This window comes from Gallinula chloropus (assembly GCF_964237585.1).
Source record: "Gallinula chloropus genome assembly, chromosome: 5".
NCBI lineage: Eukaryota > Metazoa > Chordata > Aves > Gruiformes > Rallidae > Gallinula > Gallinula chloropus.
The window spans coordinates 9,029,892-9,049,413 of NC_140090.1; the positions used below are offsets into that span (position 1 = coordinate 9,029,892).

The 19,522-nt window shown below is 39.2% G+C and overlaps 1 protein-coding gene across 3 annotated transcripts in view; it reads left to right on the forward strand.

The window, feature by feature from the left end:
* DPP10 (dipeptidyl peptidase like 10) overlaps window positions 1-19,522 on the forward strand; it is a gene marked incomplete at both ends in the record, with an annotated part of 501,348 nt that overhangs the window by 461,735 nt on the left and 20,091 nt on the right. For 2 of the 3 annotated variants that reach the window (XM_084265745.1, XM_084265744.1), the window contains 7 exons: window positions 3,741-3,864; window positions 5,974-6,012; window positions 7,510-7,617; window positions 11,844-11,935; window positions 13,468-13,515; window positions 14,217-14,338; window positions 18,198-18,245. In XM_084265745.1, the coding sequence (XP_084121871.1) occupies window positions 3,741-3,864; window positions 5,974-6,012; window positions 7,510-7,617; window positions 11,844-11,935; window positions 13,468-13,515; window positions 14,217-14,338; window positions 18,198-18,245 (581 nt within the window). The remainder of the gene's footprint in view (window positions 1-3,740; window positions 3,865-5,973; window positions 6,013-7,509; window positions 7,618-11,843; window positions 11,936-13,467; window positions 13,516-14,216; window positions 14,339-18,197; window positions 18,246-19,522) is intronic. The other variant, XM_084265746.1, reaches the window with a different exon arrangement.

The following is a 19,522-nucleotide window of genomic DNA, read 5'->3' on the forward strand; positions in this document are numbered from 1 at the left end:
AGCAAGCTGTTAAACGACCTTCTTAGAACTGTGTGTCAATTGAGATAATCAAAATAAAGGAAAACATTTTATAAGGAAGAAAGATTAAAAAAAATTGGTCTCCTAGCTTGGCAAAGGATGATAAACACCTTTGATATTTACCATGTGGGGTTTTTTTACCAGCAGTGAAAAATGAATCCAGATTTCATCAAGTTACAAGTTTTTGGAAGAAAGTTAATTGCTGTATGCTCAGGAAAGACATTTGCTTTCTTAACACCAACAGTTTGAATTTATTTTTCTTGTCACTGAATATCCTCTATCCCACTTGAGCCCCAAGACCTGACCTTTCTTGGTGTGCAGCACCTCCTTGGAATGTGTGAGATGCTCCAGCTCTCTACATAGATACCATGTTCCTGGTTCACAGGCCTAAGGGAAAGCTCTGCCTTCTTTATATGTTCTATTGAGAGCCAATTTGAAGCCAAACAATTGATTTAAATACAGAATGTGGAAGCAGAAGTAGCCCTCTAGTCAAGGAGCTTGAAGTTTTTATTTTTATGCATTGTCTGGTTCAATCAGTGAGTCGTGTGCAAGCTCCTTCAATGTGGACTGATTGTGGAATGCTGTGGGAAGACACTGCCTTTTCTGTGTTGCTAGAGTGTTCTGCCTGCTTTTACACAGTGTAAAGAGAAAAGCTAGATCTTTGGAATTCAGAAAGGGAAAAATCCTAGGGCAGGTGAGAGAGATGAGACACTAAAAATTCTGAGATGAAAAACTGATTAGACCATGACATCGGGAGTGCTAAAAACCAGAAAGGCAGGTCTTTGAGGTAAGGGCTGAATGAGGTTTTCTTGGCAATCTGGGATTTCAGTGGGAACTCTGAGAGCTGGTGAGATGTTGGGGATAGAGACAGCTATGAACAAATAGATTTTATGGTTCCCATGATTATCTTACAGTGGCCCTGCTGTGAGGAAAGGGATCGATAAGGAAGACCTTGGAACTGGCTACACAAAGCGTAGGAAAAAGTACATTAGGACTGGGGTGAGGAGAAACAGCTTGAATAAAGCAAGCCAAAGCAAGAGAGAGAAGTGTGCTCTTATTAGGCCAATTGAATGCTAAAACTGGATTCTGTCTCTGCCACGCAGCCCCTGTGTGATACAGTGAGCTTAAACCAACGTTGCACAGGCGATCGGTAATTGTGTTTGTTACTCATAGGACACGGAGTAAATTAATCCACAGTCTGATTTAAGAAATGTTCCTGAACAAGGATGAAAGTTGTACTATGAACATGCGAAGTGCTGTAGAGCATCTAATTAAATGCCTATCAAGTTGAGGATCTAAGATGAGTGTAAATTTTTATTTAATATCTTGCTTCAGTCCTTTGTCCAGAAAGCAATCATAGGCTTTCGTGTTTAAAGTGATGTTGTGAGGAATCTTAATATATGTACAGATGCAGAGGGTTTAGTAATCCCAGTACATTTATGTATTTGGGTCTTGAGGGAAGGAGAGAGAGCTTATTTTCATTACTAGTACAATGGATTAGTTGCAAAAAAAAAGCCTGATAAGTTAGGAGACACAAACTGATAGCGGCTTCCTCAGAACTAAAACAGGTTTTGCCCTGCAGGCTTCTCTGGTTTTATTCAACTGTGTCAGCCATTCTAATAAAAAATAAGATTTTCTTCTACAAACTTCGACTTGGTTGTATCAGTTGACCTGCAACAATACTGTTCTTGTACGTGTGTATGCAAAACAATAGATTAACTGCAAAACTGTGAATTACAAAGGAACATGAGCTGGAAACTGGGTTTAATTTCAGAGGGGTGTGTTTCTTCATCTGTATGTATATAAGCTGCCCTACACTCCTGATAAACTAATCATAATGCAGTGAAATTTGAAGATACTTTAATGCATAGTAGATGGAAGTGGTTTTGCTTTCACTTCAGTGATCAAGGAGTTTGTCAGTGATGGAAGATGATCTTATGGTTTTATTTGGGCTGTTAATTAATATATGCAATTCTGAATGGTTAAATCTCCTGTTTTCATCCCTCACTGGAGGTGTTTTGAAGTGGAACAGCTCAGGCTCTATTTTGTAGAATTTGTTTTGGGGCTAACTTGGGTTTTTTTGTCAGTGGATGCTGTTTTACTTTGATATCTTTAAGCCAGTAGAGGGAGGCAGTCCTTTCATACGTGTTTTGAACATTTCCTTTTGGCTGTCTTTGGGCTTTTGTATGCCCAGCTGGAATGAGTTTGGACAGCTTTATGAAGGCACAACTGCAGAGGAAGAATTTTTCTTCTCTTGTTTCTTGAGTTCTGCTATGGTCAATCAGTTACCTGAGATTTGGTGTTGGGCTCTCTCTTAGTTGGATCCTTGCTTTGTTTGCTGTCCTGCTTGCTCTAGTGTTTCGCTCCTCAGTAAGTTGAAAAACTATTTTAAACCAAAAAACAGTTAAGTATTAGACTAAGAGTATACCTGAAGAACATCTCTTGTCGTCATTCTGGTATCTACGTGTGGAAATACATGTCTTACTAAAACTCAGACATAAAAGCCAAAAGAAAGTTGGGCACATTGTGTTGTTCAGCTGTGTTTGTTAAATATAGCACCAGAGCAAGGCAGGGTGAAGCCGCGGTGAACTGCTGTCTCCTGCAGCTCCTGTGTGCAGCGTCAGAGCTGTGCACAACTTTGCTGTTGGTGCTTCTTCGCCTCTTTGATCTACTGAGAAGCCTTTTGAATGTATAATTAAATATGTGTTGTCAAAGAGTAATGAAATCTCCATCAGTATTAGATTAAAAGCCTAATTATATGCAAGCTAAGACCCTTGTTTTAAAGGGGGAGCTGAGTTTCCAAACAAGTTCACTCTACTGTTGCTCATAACTCAGCTGGACTGTGAAAGCTGCCAGCTGCCTCGAGTAGAGAAGTGAAGGAAATAGCCTGGCTGGGATGACAAGCTGCAACAGATCTCCTCTGTAACATCCCTGGTCTGACAGCCTAGCAGGATTTTGGGAGGAGGGAGACAGATACTCCATACTGAGAAGTCTGTGCCTAGGAAGCTCTGCTTGCTCAGCCAGGGTCATTGAGGGACAGACAATTTGTCCAGTATTATGAGCTATTTGTTAAAACTGTATGTGACACACACGGATACTGAGTGTGATTTCCCTTTTATGCAGAAGTCTCATTATAAAATACTTATAGAATCATAAAGGTTGGAAAAGATCTCAAAGGTCACCAAGTCCAACCAACACCACTATGCCCATTAAACCATGCTCCAAAAACTGTTATTTTGTAAGTGACTTTTTAAAGTCACTCACCTTCTCAGTAGACCTTTTTGTTTGTTTGGCAGTAGGCTCTGAGTCTTTAATAAAACTTCTGTTTCTGAAGGTGCTTGGTATAGGAAAATACTGTCTTCTGTTGGAATGTAGTGTTTGCTTTTAAGCTCTTCAACAAGTGCATGTTTCATGTGTATTTGCAAACGTTATTCACAAGTATGTGTTTCACAGTTGCTGAAGTTTATATATCACAAATGGCTGAGAAGGAGGTGCTAATGGAGTGCAAATTTCCCAGGGAAACAGTGCACTAGGTCTGAGCCTTCCCCAGTAGGAACACAGCGTTGGCGTGTTTGGGGTTATTTTCTCCATCCCTCAGTACTGATAGTGTCATTCAGTACAAATCAGCCTTTCATGAGCTGTATACTTTATTTTTTTTTTTTAAATAAGTGTACTCTGAAGTAGGAATGATCTGAACATTGTGTTTTCAAATGTTTGCTTAGGGAATATTACATCACCATGGTGAAATGGGTAAGCAACACCAAGGCTGTGGTGAGATGGTTAAACAGACCTCAGAACATCTCCATCCTTACAGTTTGTGAAACCACAACTGGGGCTTGCAGCAAGGTAAGTCGGGGTTTTTCTTACTCTCTCTTTTCAAGGTCTCTTCCCACATTTTGTTTTCATATTCAGAAAAAGTTTTTTTCAGAAATCAGTTTGCAGATGCAGTAGTTTCCTGCTGAATGTAATTAGTCAACAGGGAGGAAATAGATGTGAGAAAATTCCAGATCTGGTGAAATGATTTAATGCAATTAGCAACTTTGAGTGACATTTTCAAAATTACTAAGCTTTGTTCTTTCATTAACTTCAGTGGAAACTGCAGTTGCTGAACATCATGTACTTTGGGTTTAGCTGGTGCAGTGACAAGCTTGTCTTCCATCAGATGTTTTCAGCTGCCTGGTTTCTCCTCTCCCTCCCTACAGTTTCATTTCAGATCTTTCTGTCTTCCACAGTTTTACATATGTTTAAGGAAAAGGTGTGAAATTCTGATAACTTCTTCAAATTCAGTAGTGGAATTAAATAACTACAGGAAAAAATTAAATAGAAAGGCCACAGGGATATTTCATTTGGAGTGTAAGCCAAGCTGCAATACATTTTTCTTTCTGAATTCAGCCACATCCCATCCCTTGACCCAGGTTTTTTGCATTACATCTCCAGTTTCAAAGTCAGTCTTGCACCTTGAATGCAGTTGGCCACTCATTCCATCCCGAGTCATGGCTTATTTACAGAACAAGCTGTATATTTTCTATACAGGCTAATGCCAGTACCAACAATGCTTCAAAGTAGAGGGTATAACTTAGCAATGTAAGTGGTTATGAGTGATTGATGTAGGTCTGAATTTAGCCAGAAGGCTCCCATCGGTGTCTGCTACTGAAGTCAGTGATGTTTTAGTGTTAGGGACTGTCCCAGCGTGTCTACTTCTTCTGCTACACAGTGCACATTTATTTTCCTGACTCAGAAATTGTAAATAAATCCCTGAACTATGGATTAAGATTGTGAATGTGAAGATCTGTTGTTTGGCTTCTTTTTTACTTGGTTCCTGCAAGCCTTGTACCCTTTCATTAGGAAAGTCAGTCACAAACTACTGTGAGCAGTCACTTCTGAAAGGAAACCCTTATCTGCTCCAAGGTCAATTGTACTTGTGTGAGGTAGGTATGTATCCAGGGAGCTGTAATCCAGGACATAATAAAAGAGAGACTGAGAAGTCCCACTCCAGAAGAAATAAAGAGCATCGAAGGACCTTGCAGGTGGGTGAGGAAGGATAAGGATGCAGCGTCACCATAGAGAGCACAGCTCAGCCCAGCTTCATCCTTGTAACCTTGGGCAGTTCCTATGCTGTGTCCCCTGGGATAGGGTGATGCTCTAGAGGTCCATAAGGGATGAGGAAAGGCAGTATTGTAAGGATTTAACATTTTATCACACTGATTGATTTTAACTGTAAACCTTTTTTAAAAAATCTATTTTAGCATTTTGCACATGTTCTCAATTCTGGGAAGTGCTGTGTACACCCAGCTGCTCTAGTTGCTACAGGTTTTTCATTTTTTGGGCCATATATATATATACACACATGCTTCTATAGCTAATAAATTTTCATTACTCCTGTGTGACTGTGAAAATTTACAACAGTTGATATATACTCTGTATTTTTTCCAGTAATGTGTGTGTGGTATTTAGGTGGGGTTTTTGGATGCTGAAATGTAGGTGTGACCAGGAAAAGACAACAATTTGCTTTTTTTTATTTTCTCTTTGCTAATGCCACACTACATCCCATTAAAGCAAGGGACTGTGATTTGAAAAGGTTTCACACTTAGAGGTTGATGCTGGCTGTTTGCCCAGTGTTGATGAAGGACCTAAAATATCCAGTTGTCAGATGATGCCTAGAGGTAAAAAACCAAATAGAACTGCCTGTGTAAAGCTTCTTGATAGCTAATCAGAAAAAGGCTGAAAAAGACATTCCTAGGTCCCCTGTGGTGTTCTACCAAAAACTCCAAATAAAGCAGCTGACTTTGTAATTAAATTATCGTTTGTTTCAATGTAAGTGCCAATGAAGAAATGCGAAGATTATAACACGGCTGAAAAAGCCCCCACATGAAATACCTAGAGACCTTTGGCTGAATGTGGGAAATATTTTTGATCTATAGCTACTCCATAAAAGCCATTTTTTTTCTTCTTTAGAAGTATGAAATGCAGTCAGATCTGTGGCTCCCTAAACAGGTAAAGTATAAATGCGCTTTCTGGGTCTATAATGTGTAACTGCTTCATTGTAATTTTTATTTAATTATGGTTAATAAGCTATTAAAATCCATTCCTTTTAAAATTGAATACTTTTTGAGATCCTAAATTAATTTAAGAGCAGAGGATTATAGCGGTGCCTGTGTAAACATTCAGACAGCAGCTTGTTTCTCCGGTAGCAGGCATCCTGTCACTTAGCATCACACAGAGGACATTTCACTCTAGCTAACCGTGCCGGTGGTGGGAAGAGGTGCGCACTGCCAGCAAGGAATTCAGCTCTTCAGACTGAGGCACCTGTCTGGGCTTCAGAGGCAGTGTTCCCCTCAGTTTCCTAACTCTGCATTCAGTAAAGTAAGCACTTAAATGAGCGGCTGATTAACTGCCTAACTCTTGGATGGTTAAAGATAGATCAGACGAATCCCATTCCAAGCATGTCCTATACGCTGTGCTGATTTTTTCCTGATGAAAAAATAACCTCACCAAATTAAACCCAAAGGAGTTCAAAGATTAGAGGTCATACAGGCTATAATTGGAATGCATAAGAATAATATTTCTAAATTGATACCCAGAACAATATGTTGAACTAATATGTCAGCAAATGATTCCGTTTTCATAGCTTCAGAAGAGCTATCCAATAAATGAATGAAACGCATTCTATTTAAAATACATTTCAGGCTTCATTTTGCAATGTGCAAATGAGAAATCATTTTTTTAAATCTATGCTTTTATAGCTAGTCGTTTTCCTTTAATATTTCTGTGTAAAGTTAGACGTGAAGAAATGGTATCACAGCAGGCTACAATTTATGCTAAGGCCGTGATTTGGAATATCACTTCAGGGTGCTGATTTTTTCCATACAACTTTTATCAAAATCAATGAGTGTTAAGTATGTACTTAGCAATGTTTTGCTGAGTCCAAACCATGGAACCATCTGTTCTCCTCATCACTATTAGAGACATAGAACAATATGATTGTTTGGGCTGGAAGGGACCTTAAAGATCATCTACTTCCAACCCCCTGCCATGAGCAGGGACACTCTCCCCTAGCCCAGGTTGCCCAAAGCTCCACCCAACCTGGCCTTGAACACATCCACAAGGGAGCATCTACAACATCTCTGAGCGATCCAGGACTTATCTCTGTAATTTGTTTTATGCCTTTAAAGGAATATATTCTGGGAAGTCCTGCTGCGTTAGAGATGAGACTACCAGACCTTTCATTGGGAGAGAGAGTTTTGCAAGGGCTGTAACCTGTGATTTAAGATGACATTGCACAATTGTAACAGCTGGCATGAAATACATTTACCTTTAGCCACCAGGGTTTTGTTAATCTTAGCAGTATATATTTAAAATCTAAGTATTTTGCTCCAAGTGTCTTGCAAGCACGGTGACCACCGAAACCCAGGAGACAAAAAAAGCTAAGTTGGTGTTTTGTTAAGAACTACAATGAAAGTGTGACAAACTAACACCACCTTACATTTATAGAATGAAGAACCAGTTTTCTCCAAGGACAGCAGTAAGTTCTTCATGACTGTCCCAGTGAAGCAGGGAGGCCGAGGCGAATTTCACCACATAGCCATGTTTATCGTTCAGGTAAGGTTTTGGTTCAGACTATTTATAATATCCTAGTGGTCATCTAGGACTTTCATGAAGGACATAGGACCCAAGCAAAGACTTGCACTTCAGTGGAGTCTGAATATTTGTGTCATGGTCATTTGTCCAGACCAGGTTGTCACTCGGTCAGGGGGACATATTTTTATAACTTCTTGCAGAACAGAGGGAGCTCAGTCTCATTTCTTAGACCTCCACTGTGGTGGCACATAATGTCTTTAAACGAAAGGTACTTCTAATATGCTTTATCTGGAAGATTTCATGCTTTGTATGTACCTTGTAGACAAGCAGAGATGTTTTCCTGTTAAACCCTTCTGTCAAAAATAATGTTTTATAGCTGCAGAAATTCGAGAGACCTGCAGAAACACTCATTTTATACACTACACATACATAAGTATAATTTAAAATGTCAATTCAGAATTTTTCAGAATTCCACTCTTATATACAAAAACAAAGGGAGGCAATACCCAAAGCTTAAAATTTTGTGGAAATTAGCACTCTTCTATTACCCTTTCCAACATTTTCCAGTGGCTTCCATTTCCCAGGGTCATTGCTTTTCCCAAAGAACAATCTGAAAGAAGATGAATTTGCACTATGACTTTGAAGGTCACCAATATGAAGTTGTGATGAACTAATAAAGGAAATTATGCCCTGGAACGGAACACTCCAAGGCATCTATTTAAATCAGCAGAGCATTAATCCAGGTACTTTAGCAGAGCCATACAACATGGGAGGGTTTATCAAGGTACTCAAAACAGCAAAATAGCAGACTTGGCACCAGGCAACTCTATTATCTCCTTTTATGAGAGTGTTCTGGTATGAACATTATTAAGTCTGAAATATGTTCACAGCGTACCACAGACAGAAAAAGAGCAGAAGAACTTTAATGAAAATTTAACTTGAGGAAGCAAGAACAAGATACTCATTCCCTAGAGTAAATATATCAAGGAAGAATCAGAGAAGAAAAAACAGATCAAAGACATGTTAAATTCTGTCTTCTAAAGAAAACAGTGACTCAGAAGATGATCCAGTAAAGGTGTATTAACACAGCAACCATACAAAATTTCAGACCAGAACAAAACCATGTAGTCAATCAGGTCTTATTTTGGTTCCCTTTTCCAATATGAATAAGTATCTGTAAAACAGGTAAAAAATATGTAGCTCTGAAAATTAACTTGCAAAATTCCCACGGGTGTTACAGATACAATCAAATTTGCCTTAAAACTGTAGGATCTGACATGTTTTCCTACAAAGAACCAAACTAAGTCGATCCTAATTCAGGGAAATACTTAAGCAAAAGATTAAGCCCAGTCATTGAATTGCGCCAATAAATATATATCTACTTCAGAATACATGTTTTAGTCCCACCAGAATAGTCAAGTCTATGATTAAGAATTTAATATTTTATCCCTTTTAGGCACACTTAGAGCCCTGGGTACCGCTCAGCTTCAAAAATCAAAAAACCTTCTGTTTTGACTGCCATCACCATGAATAAACAGGTCTGAATGGTATCACCAATGAGAAATTTGGCTTTAAATATGTAGCTGCTCCTGAGAAGAAGAGGGAATGTGATATCCCATGTATCAACCATTATTCATCAATAAGCAACATTCTGTGTGGTAATGGGGCTGATACAGAGCAATAAAGGACAGGAAATGTGTTTATATGATGTGTTTTACACAGTGCATTAATCTGATTGTCCATTATTTCTAAAGCAAACATGGAGGCATAAAAATTATATTAACCGTTGCACATAAAGTCTTTTGGCACATCAGATGTTTGTCACACCTTGTGAGAGCCACAGCGGCATAGCAGGTGCCCTGTAGAATTTAAAGCAGTCAGCCAGTATCCAGTACCCAGGTGATTTTGTGATGGAGCTCGGTTAATGCTGGAGATCAGGGTTCAGATTCTCAGAGAAATCGGCCTCCAAGTGTGGGAAAGTTAAAATACAGAACCAAGATGAACATACAGCCACAAAGAAGTAAATGTTAATGGCTTCCTCTAGGGTCATTCCATCCCTGGGGCTTATCTGCCCGTCTACAGCACAGGTGATGTCCAGTGATGGTCTTGGGCTGCATTTCTTTGACTGTACTTCAGAAAAGTATGTGTCAATGATAGAATCAAAGCTGGTTAGCAGAAGCCTCTAATTAAGTCTTGCAAGGGGAGGTTGCCGTTTAGAAGGTTGCTGTCTATCATGCATTATTTACTGTCTGAATGTAGAGGGCTCAATGTGTGTTTTATTGTTTTCAAGTGCTTTTAGTAGCATATGAAATATTTAAACTAATCTCAAAATGGCTTGAGTCGTGTTATGTATCTAGAAATTTCTTACGTGGGGTTTTGCAACTCTAGAAGGTCTCTTTTTTCTAACCACAAAATAAGAATTAAAAAGTAACTTTAATGGATCAAGGCAAAAACTTCCTGCAAGCTTCATAAATTATGTATTATGGCTGTAACCTTGAAAAATAACCATGTTTATTAATGCTTGGCTGGGCTTTTTATTGCCTTTTCTTGTTAGATTCTGTGATCTCAATATTTAAATATCTCTTTCAATAGTTGCAGCTCCTCTCTCACTAGAGAAGAAACGGTCACTTACAATTAATAAAGCACTAATTTGTATTTTAATCATTCTTGAGAAGAGCACTATCAAAACCTTCCTGAACCAGGAAACTGTCATCCTAAACATACATACAGCACCTACCACAACGTCCAGACTTCAGTTGGTACTTGCAAGATTTGTCATAGAGTGACTACCTCATTCTTTCCTTGTGGATGTTAGAGAAGAAATCACTTCTAAGGGGCTTGGTTCTGCCTTGTCATTTCCAGACATGTCTCATGAGTGTGCTTGAGTGTTTTCTGCTTTCTAGTTATTGCTGCTGCTGATGCAGAACTCAGTGGTTACAGGATGCAGTTCAGAAATACAGGGATTAAGAAAAAAACACAACACTTTCTGCCTTTATGACATTTTATGGGCCATGTAACCACTGAGGCCACTGTGCTTAGGCACAGATGGGTGCTCCGGATTCATGGGGTGCAAGGCCAGAAAGCACTATAAGAAGATCCTTCATCTGTCCTCCTTTGTAACTCCAACAGCTTGGTTTCACCCACCACAGCTGACATATAAGATTAAGTATCACTTCCTTTCTTTACAAAGTTTGTCTTGAATTTGAAAAATAAGCATTTTTAGACCCAGGCCAAGCATCGTAGCCCTAGCATAGGAAAGACTCTTATGTTCATACTGTATTATAGTGAGGGTTGATGTTTTAATCTTCAGCAACCTAAGCCACAATTTCACCATAATGGAGTCTCAAATGAGCTTCTCATTCTTCAGAGTTCATTGGTTTTAGCCTGTGTCTGAGTCCACAGCAGCTTCCATCCAAAGTGTTTTGTGTAAGCAGTACATCTTGGTGTTTCCTAATTCAGTTCCTGATGCTCTGGCAGGGAAAACTCCTGTCAAATTCTTTGAGAGAGGTTTTGAATTTCCCCTTGTAGCAGTTATTTTCCTGGACTCCCACTGAGATAGAAATAATTTATGTGAGGGAACCAGGGGTGCTCCCCAACTTGTAAGCATTTGGAGTCTCTCTGAGACATTCCTAAGACCCTGGATAAAGAGAGGCTTCTCCAGAGTGCCTGATGGAGCAGGTTTAGATCCTGTGACCTTCTGTGCCTGAGGCTGTGCAGCTCATTTCTCATAGAGGTTTTGCTTGCCTCCTCAGATGCAGGTGGTGGTGATGTCCTGTCTTGGCACAGCATCTGTGCAGTAATCTTGGCTCGGTACAAGCAGGTGATAAATGTGAATGCTTGGTGAGCACACTTGGGTGCAGAGTTTTGGTTACATGGATCTGGGTCAGATTGCCCTGCTGTGCCACTGTAGTGGAAAAGAAACACTCAGAGGAACAAAATACATGTAATGACAAGATCCATGGCTTGATGTATAGGACTTCTGTTGTTTGTTGACATATGGGCAACTGGAAGAAAAATTGTGATTGCAAACAGATGATTTTGGTTTAGTGACTTTGAAAAGTTTATATGTGGGAGGGAAAGGATACTTGAAGTTCAGGCCTGTCAAAACGTGAAGTTTGTGATTTAAAGATGGTGTGTTGCATATTAATGTTTGAAAAGCTGTAATTGGGAAGGACATGTGCAGGCAGTCGTGCTAGGTGATGAAAAACTTGACTAGGTGGAAGTTAATGTTTGACATCTCTTTCCAGGCTAAAAGTGAACAAATCAGCGTGAGACACTTGACATCAGGAAACTGGGAAGTTATCAAAATCCTGGCGTACGATGAAAATAGTCAGAAGATGTAAGCACTAATCTCTCTGTCTGTGAAAATACCTGAGTTATTAAAGTGGGTTCCATTTAACTGGAAATAGCATATCTAAAATTAAACAACAGTATTTCTTTCATTTTTGAGCATTGCCATAAGTTTTATGCTCCTGAGTCTATAAAGAGCAGTTGCGAGACAATTATCTGCTGGAGTATTACTGTGTGCATTTTTATGCAGAGGGAAAGAGAGCGTACCATGACATCAGGTAAATAAAAGAAAGCAGCACACAATGCAGCAGTAATAACATTTTTCTGAGTGCTTTCCTGCTTCCCAGATAAGAAGTCATAGTAAATTGTTAGTACTTGATAAAACCCCAACTCTTCGGTTTTCATGTTTGCTTGGTTACTACATGAGGTCTCTGGATTTTGGGCATCTGATTTAAACTCGTGAATTCAAATTATGTAGAGAGATTATCCAAACCTCTGATTCTCACCCAGCTCAGTCAGAAACCTTTCCAAAGCCCATCTTAGTGCTATGGTGAGAAGGAAATGCAGCACAGACTTGGTGATTTTTGGAAACAGTACAGAACTGACACAAAACATCCGAAGGCTCCACATAACTTCAGGGAACCATGGTTAATCTCCATGTATACCTGTGCATGGCAACCCTCCCGCTCCCCAGATTTTATTTAAAATCAATGGTATTTCATCAAGGACCTTTTTGAGGCTGCAGCAGTACCTGTCATCTCCACCAGTACTGGAGAAAAAAACATTTCTGACCCTTTCTGAGAAACAACCTTTTCCTTCCATGGGTTTTGAATATATAGCCACAGACCATTTCTTGATATTTCTTCAAGATTTGGATGGAAAAATGAGGTCTGGATGCAGTCAGCCTGCAGAGAGGTGGCAGACTTCATATGGGTTGTCTCAGATGCTTGAAAGGACTTCCTTACAGTCCTGCTTCTCAGGCTCAGACTCTGTGAGATCTCATTTGTCACACATCAAGAACTGGTCTTGATGTTCTTGTAGCAGGTCTACTAAGCCCCTTCTACCCACGCAACCTTGTACCTAAACCATTGCCAAGGGTGCTGGCTTCTGGCTCTAGATAGAACAAAAAGTCTTTTTGCAGCTAAGCATGGCTTTTGGGTGTCATAAGGCCTATTGTTATTTATGATATAATTTCACTATGCCCTTTTTTTATTCATTAGATTTATATTCCAAACTCTTGGAGTGAAGGACAAACTTTCTCTTCTGTATTTGTAATGTGCAGAAAGGGGGCCTGGTTTCTACTGGAGCTCCTGAGTACTGTGGGAATCAAACAGAAATCACACAAAACTGTGTACATCACTGTTTTAATATGAAATCATGTAGCATTTGAAATAAGTACTGTGTGTATTTGGTGTAAGTTTAATCTTGGAGCTTAGGTTTATCTATAAGTATTTGATCTTCATGTATATTTGGGAATTTTTAATTTTAAAAAACTTTCATTTGTGACATCTCTCACTTCTCTAAACAACACTGTCTGATGACAGTATAGCAAACTGAGCTAACTTTGTCTTTTGGGCACAGTTACTTCTTAAGCACTGAAGAATCCTCAAGAGGAAGACAGCTACATAGGTAAGAAGTACATGGAGCTGTGTTAACAGCTTCTTCATCCCAAGCCCTAACTGCTGTGATGAAGTTCTGTGAGTTTAATTGCTGCTTTGGGGCTTGGGTAATCATTTATATTGTGTAAAAATTGGTACACTTGAGCAGTAACAAGGAGAGAATCACAGTTTTTCACAACTGAAAATGCTGATGATATTTACATTCTTTTAGAAATGGAAAAGATTTTATCACAAAATGTTTTTACCACTTGTGTCTTCGCTAGTCCTTTATAAGCATCTAGAAAACTAAACATGAGTGCAAGCATGTGATACAACATTATTTTTAAAATAAAAATAGTATTTGCAGAGTTTACTCATGCGATTTAGGGGGTGTGGACAAAGCACATCCTCCTTACACAAACCTCAGTGTTTAAATCTGAAGTTAATGAGGCTTTTCATGCTGTCCTACTACCATTGTTATCCTGCAGCCCTGCTAGTTATTGGAATTTCAGTCCTGCTCTGGACAGGCTTTGGATCCTGTCCACATTGCCCAGTTTACAGAACAGTAGTCCACTGAGTCTTCTGCAAACTGTTTGTATCAGGCACAAAGTAAGACAGTTGTATTTTGGCAAGTTTAGGGACTGAAACAAATTTTATCAGTGTAATGAGTAAATTCTCATTTCATTGTATTTTATTCTAATGGAAAATGTTTCTAATCATTTTTTTCCCCAGTGTATCAACAGTGGGATCATTGAATCGTCAGTGTCTCTCATGTAACTTCTTGAAAGACCAGTGCACATACTTCAGTGCAAAGTTTAGCCCCATGAATAGGCATTTTTTACTGCACTGTAAAGGTAAGTCCAACACACAGCATATAATAGTTTTGTGTTTGATTCTGAATTAGTGTGTTCCCTTGAGAAGTGTATTAGGCTGGAGTCTAACATTTAGCTCAGTAGTGGATTGCTCAAAGTTCTTTACAGAGCTTATTGCAAGAGTGTAAGTGAAGATGTTCTGTGCAAAAGCTAAATAACAAGTGAAAACAGAAAGCTGCTCCAGCCCTAGCCATGCGGTCCCTGTAAAGGACACTGACTTTTAAATTCACCCTAAATAAAAATCTTTCATCAAAAAAAAATGTGGAATTTATAGTGGTGGTGCTGTGGTTAGTAACAGATTCATCATATGACATATTGGGATCGATCTTGTGCAGTTACACCTAGCTAAAAAAGGAGGGCCTGCTTTCTGTAACGCTGTCTCTCTCTGTGCGTACATATGGATGCGTATATCTGTACCACTCACCCACATGTGTACATGTATGTGTGTATCTGCCAAAAGCCTGCTATGGTTTAATCCACACAGACAGATCCTCTTTGTCAACACACAGTTGCAATAAGGAACGTTTAGGGCTTTATCATTAGCTGCAGCAGCACCAAATGGCGCCGATCTGGTTCAGAGGTGATATGCATAAACAGAAAATTAGAACCTTCCCACACTGAGGAATTTATTACCTCCACCTGGGAAATGAACACCCATAAATAAGTAAGATTAAACAAGTTCAGAAAAGCATGAGACAATCAATAATAAAGAGTATAGCTAGACCTATTGACCTTGAAACTTGCCATATTTTACAGGCGACGTTCTCCCAGTATTTTTGTTCAACTGCCATCAGATTGAAAAGAGTAGAACACAATTCATCTGAAATAGGAGTGAATAGCCCATTCTATTTGCATGCATTTTTTTCTATTTCACTTGCAACTATACTTTTTTTTCTTTTTTTCCTTCACAAAAATAAAATATCTGCTGGCTTGAGAATTGAATTTATTCACACAGACAAACTATGAATATATATTGGCTAAAATAAGGTTGGGTTTTTTTTGGTGTGGAATTGCACCTATAATACATAGCTGATTAGACAAAAAAAAAATAATACACTAACTGTATGGTTTATACATGGTTAAAGCTGCAGCAGAAGTTATGGACCTAATCCTGAAGCCCTTATCTGAGTAAAGACTGCAGTAGTAATGAGCTCCTCATGGTTTAAGCAGTTTTCCCTTGTGCTTGGCATAGTCCCTGTGGGGAAAGTCTCAGATTCCTGCAAAGGAAGGCCTGGTAAATTGGGAAGTTTTTTGCCATGAATCAGCAATGTGCTAGTGCCCAAAAGCATAGCTGCCTCTTATTATTTTAGCAAAGTATATTCAGCCTGTACTTTTTAATGTATTCCTCTGATATAAAAACGTGGATGCCAGTAGGAGGTTGCACGTGAAATTGCTCACAAGCTCATGACTTTCAGTGACTTTGGAGAGGGCAGTTCTCTGTTTGAGCTGGTAAGACTGTAGATCATCCTCCCAGGATTAAACCTACACTTCACTGAGTTGCAACCAGAACACTGCTCGAAGCTGCAGGTGTTGGGCAGGGATGATAAAACACCATCATTAAGTTTTCTGACCTCGAATGTTAATGTATAGAGTCAGTTCAGAGAGTCTTCTCTTGTATTTCATAAGAGCTTGAAAATTATGGCAGCAGTGTGTACCCAAGTACTGCCACAGCTCTGCAAATGCCCATGGTGGGGCGGATATTTAACAGCATCAAAGCTGACAGCAGCACTGTAGAGCAGGCATTAAAAGTCTGCTGTGGGGAGTCGCTGGTAAACTGCTTCCAGGAGACAGATGTCACCACACCTCTGTGCATACACATTCGTTTTCCAACACCAAACAGCCTGACTGAATTGTTACAAAATCAATTTGCCCAGAAAAATCCTTGGGGGACTCTCAACTGGTTTGATCTAGACAAGTTTCAATTCTTCCACCTCCGGTTTACTCGTGAGGACCTTTATTAGGATAGTTTTTTTCCTTTTTAGTTACCCTCAGCCAGGAGATCTGTCTCACTGTACCAGCTGTATCCATCTCCAGAGACTCTCCTGACTGAGGAGTTATTTCTAACCTGGTAGATGGAGGACCGACTCTATGGCCTCTCAGTTTTGTCAAGCGCGCCCTTTACGCTTATTTTCATTACTGCTTGTGGGTTTTTCCTTTAGCTCTTCATAAACACTAACAGATGTTAATCTCTCCACTCAAATAGGGTAATTCCCAAAGGAAGAAATAGTTTTTTTCCCATTTTATACAGCAGGAAAGAAGTTGTGGATTTAGTGTTAGTTATAGGAGGTCAATGGGAAACCCAAGTGCTGTGCTTAGTTCTGCTGAGCTGCAACACACTGCCTGTAACACAGGTCTGTCTTTCACTTTTCTGATCATCTTTTTAATCTACTGTAATCTCCTGTTTTCAAAATCTGTCATCATCCTTCCATCTTTTAGTATGACAAATAGACCCAGCCTGGAAGAAGCCAATGTTTTCCTCTCTAAAAATGGTCCTTCTTAAATCAGAATTCAAAGCAAAATGAAAATTCAGAAATAAAAAGAGCTGGAAAAAAGGAAACCAGACTAAAAAGAGACAGCTGAAGAAATTATCTGCTTGAAGAGCTAAAGCAGAAAGCTTTGATTTGTCACCAATTTACCTGTACAATTTTTGTCAATATCCTCCCTTGGGGCAGAGAACAAAATTGATAAAAATTTTCAGTGGAGGCTGTCAGAGGCCATGAATGGCATCTTGCTACTTATTTCAGGTATTTAAGTTTCCCTAGGCTCATGTCATAATTAATTGAGAGAGACAACCTCTCAGGATGACTCAAAACACATAAATTAGGCTTTGTCTCTGAACTGCTCTCAAAGGGAATCTTTTTTTTTCTCAAAAAATAAGGAGTCTTAACTCCTAAATGCCTAGGGTCCACCCCTTCATCTGCCCTGGCATCCTCAGGGATATTTCTGTATGATCCTTCCTAGCCAAGTAGTGACTGCCTGCATGAAATTTAACCTCTTGGCTCACAAAAACTAAGTTCTTTGTGCACAAATTCCGTGTTGGGGATGGGGATGCAACATTATCTTTTGCAGGTTTACGCTAGGCAGGGGGTCCTCAGAGCAGGGGCAGCAAAAACAACTATACTTCTGAGTATGCTGAATGCTTGGTCACTGCAGGTTTACATGTCATGTTGTGCATTTGCACAGTACCTATTGTCAGGGAGGATTATTCCTGCCTGGTGCTTTTGGTTACTTAGTAATATGGTAAAATGTAGTATCAGACATGATACTGAAACAAATTTAGATTGCATTATAGCAATGCAATAGGTTCAACCATGACGCTGTTGTCATGCAGAGCTGGCATACCAAAGGAACTTCTTAAACAGATTATTAAATGAAATATATGATAATTTTGCAACACCTCTGTAGCAAATAGCAAATATTGTCATTGATTCACCTCCCTGTAAACCTGAAGTTACTGTTTCTGACTGTCAAACTGCTGTATTTTAGGTAATACCGGTAAGTGCCTCTGTCATTTTTTTATTCTTCACTTATAGCAAAAACATGAAGTTTATAAAAAAAAAAAACCCACACAAACAAAAACCTCCTTCTGGGTGCAGGTGTCTGGACTGCTTGCTGAACAGCCAGAACACCATCTCCACCTCATGCTTCTTTCATACCATAGTGTAACCTGTGTCCTTCCCAAAAGGCACCAGTGGAGTTACTGTTCTGTTTGAAGGGAAGAGCGTATAGGGGCTTCCAGGCTCTGGTCTTATGTAGTAGCTAGTGTTCTCATGCTTTATTGCTGAAATAGTGATTACTAACCACCCTGCACTTCTCTGTTTTTATTTTCTCCTCCAAACAGGGCCAGGCGTTCCAGTTGTTAGTGTTCACAGTACAAGTAATACTGCAAGTGAGTATGGAATGGGTATATTTTATTACCATCCTTGATTGTTTTGGGGAGGGTGGAGGAGGGGAAGGGCATTTAGAAGTAAACGAAAACTAGTAGATGGCTCATTCATATAAAGTTCCATTCATTACCTTTTAGCAACATCCACATCTATAAATGATAAGCAAAGAAGTTAATCAAATGACTACAACTTCCCCAGGCTTTTTGGATATGTCTTATGCTAAGAGGATACCATTCCTTTTCTGTTTAAACTTGACTTAATTAGAAGACAGGTTGTTCTTCATCCATTGCATTTTCTGTGTAAATTATTTTTCAGTTACATCTGTATCTTTGGAGATGTTTTTAAAATTACAATCCAATTATCTTGAAGTAAGGTACAGCTCTTGGACAATAGATCATGTAGTCTGGTCTACACAGGATTAATTTAGTCCCTTTCTTATTTTTCTCAAATTCTGACATTTTTAAAGATAGCAGATCCAAGAATAAAGGCATCTTCTGAGGTTATTCAATATTCCTAACTTTCAAGTTTTATTAATTGTTTTCTGTACATTAACACCAAATCTTTTGCTGTTTCCTGGCTGCCTGAGGTGCTTTCTAATGGAAGACTGTTCATCAGCAGCACAATTGTCCTCATTTAGGTATTTCTCTGGCACAATATGAGTAACCACGCTACCTCCAACTCCACTGTGACTCCATGTAGTGTGAAGGTGTGACTTAGAGGAAAGGGGATATCTTTCAATTCAAAAACACTACGCCAATCCTTGCCCATCCTAATTTCATTCAAAAGATTATGCCCTGAATTTTTCCCAGAATCCGAAAGTCCTCAACTGATCTCATTTGCATCCCCTTTGTCATGGGCCAGCCACTGTCCAGTCACAATCTAACCTCACATGCTGAAGTAGCATAGTAATCAATGGGACCATGCTATCAAGTGTCAATGAATGGCTGCACTTTGGCTTCTTTGTCTTTTGTTGAAAACTCATTCACTGTACTGATGGGAGGGAGTTTCATCCTGACTCATTAAGGGGTAGTAGCTGCAGCTCGAAGTAAATTCATTGATTTCTGTAGAGAGACTTTTGCTCTTTATGACTTGTATCTAAAAATACTGTTGAAAGTGAACTATTGTAAAAGAGATTTATGCACAGCGTCTTAGGGCAAAACAAAGCAAGTCAGGATAAAGGGACATTGTTTGTTGTCACAACAAGAAACCAAATAATGAGAGTTAATTTACCATTAATGTTTCAGTGGAAGATTAGATTATCCTTTTCAATTCATAAAAG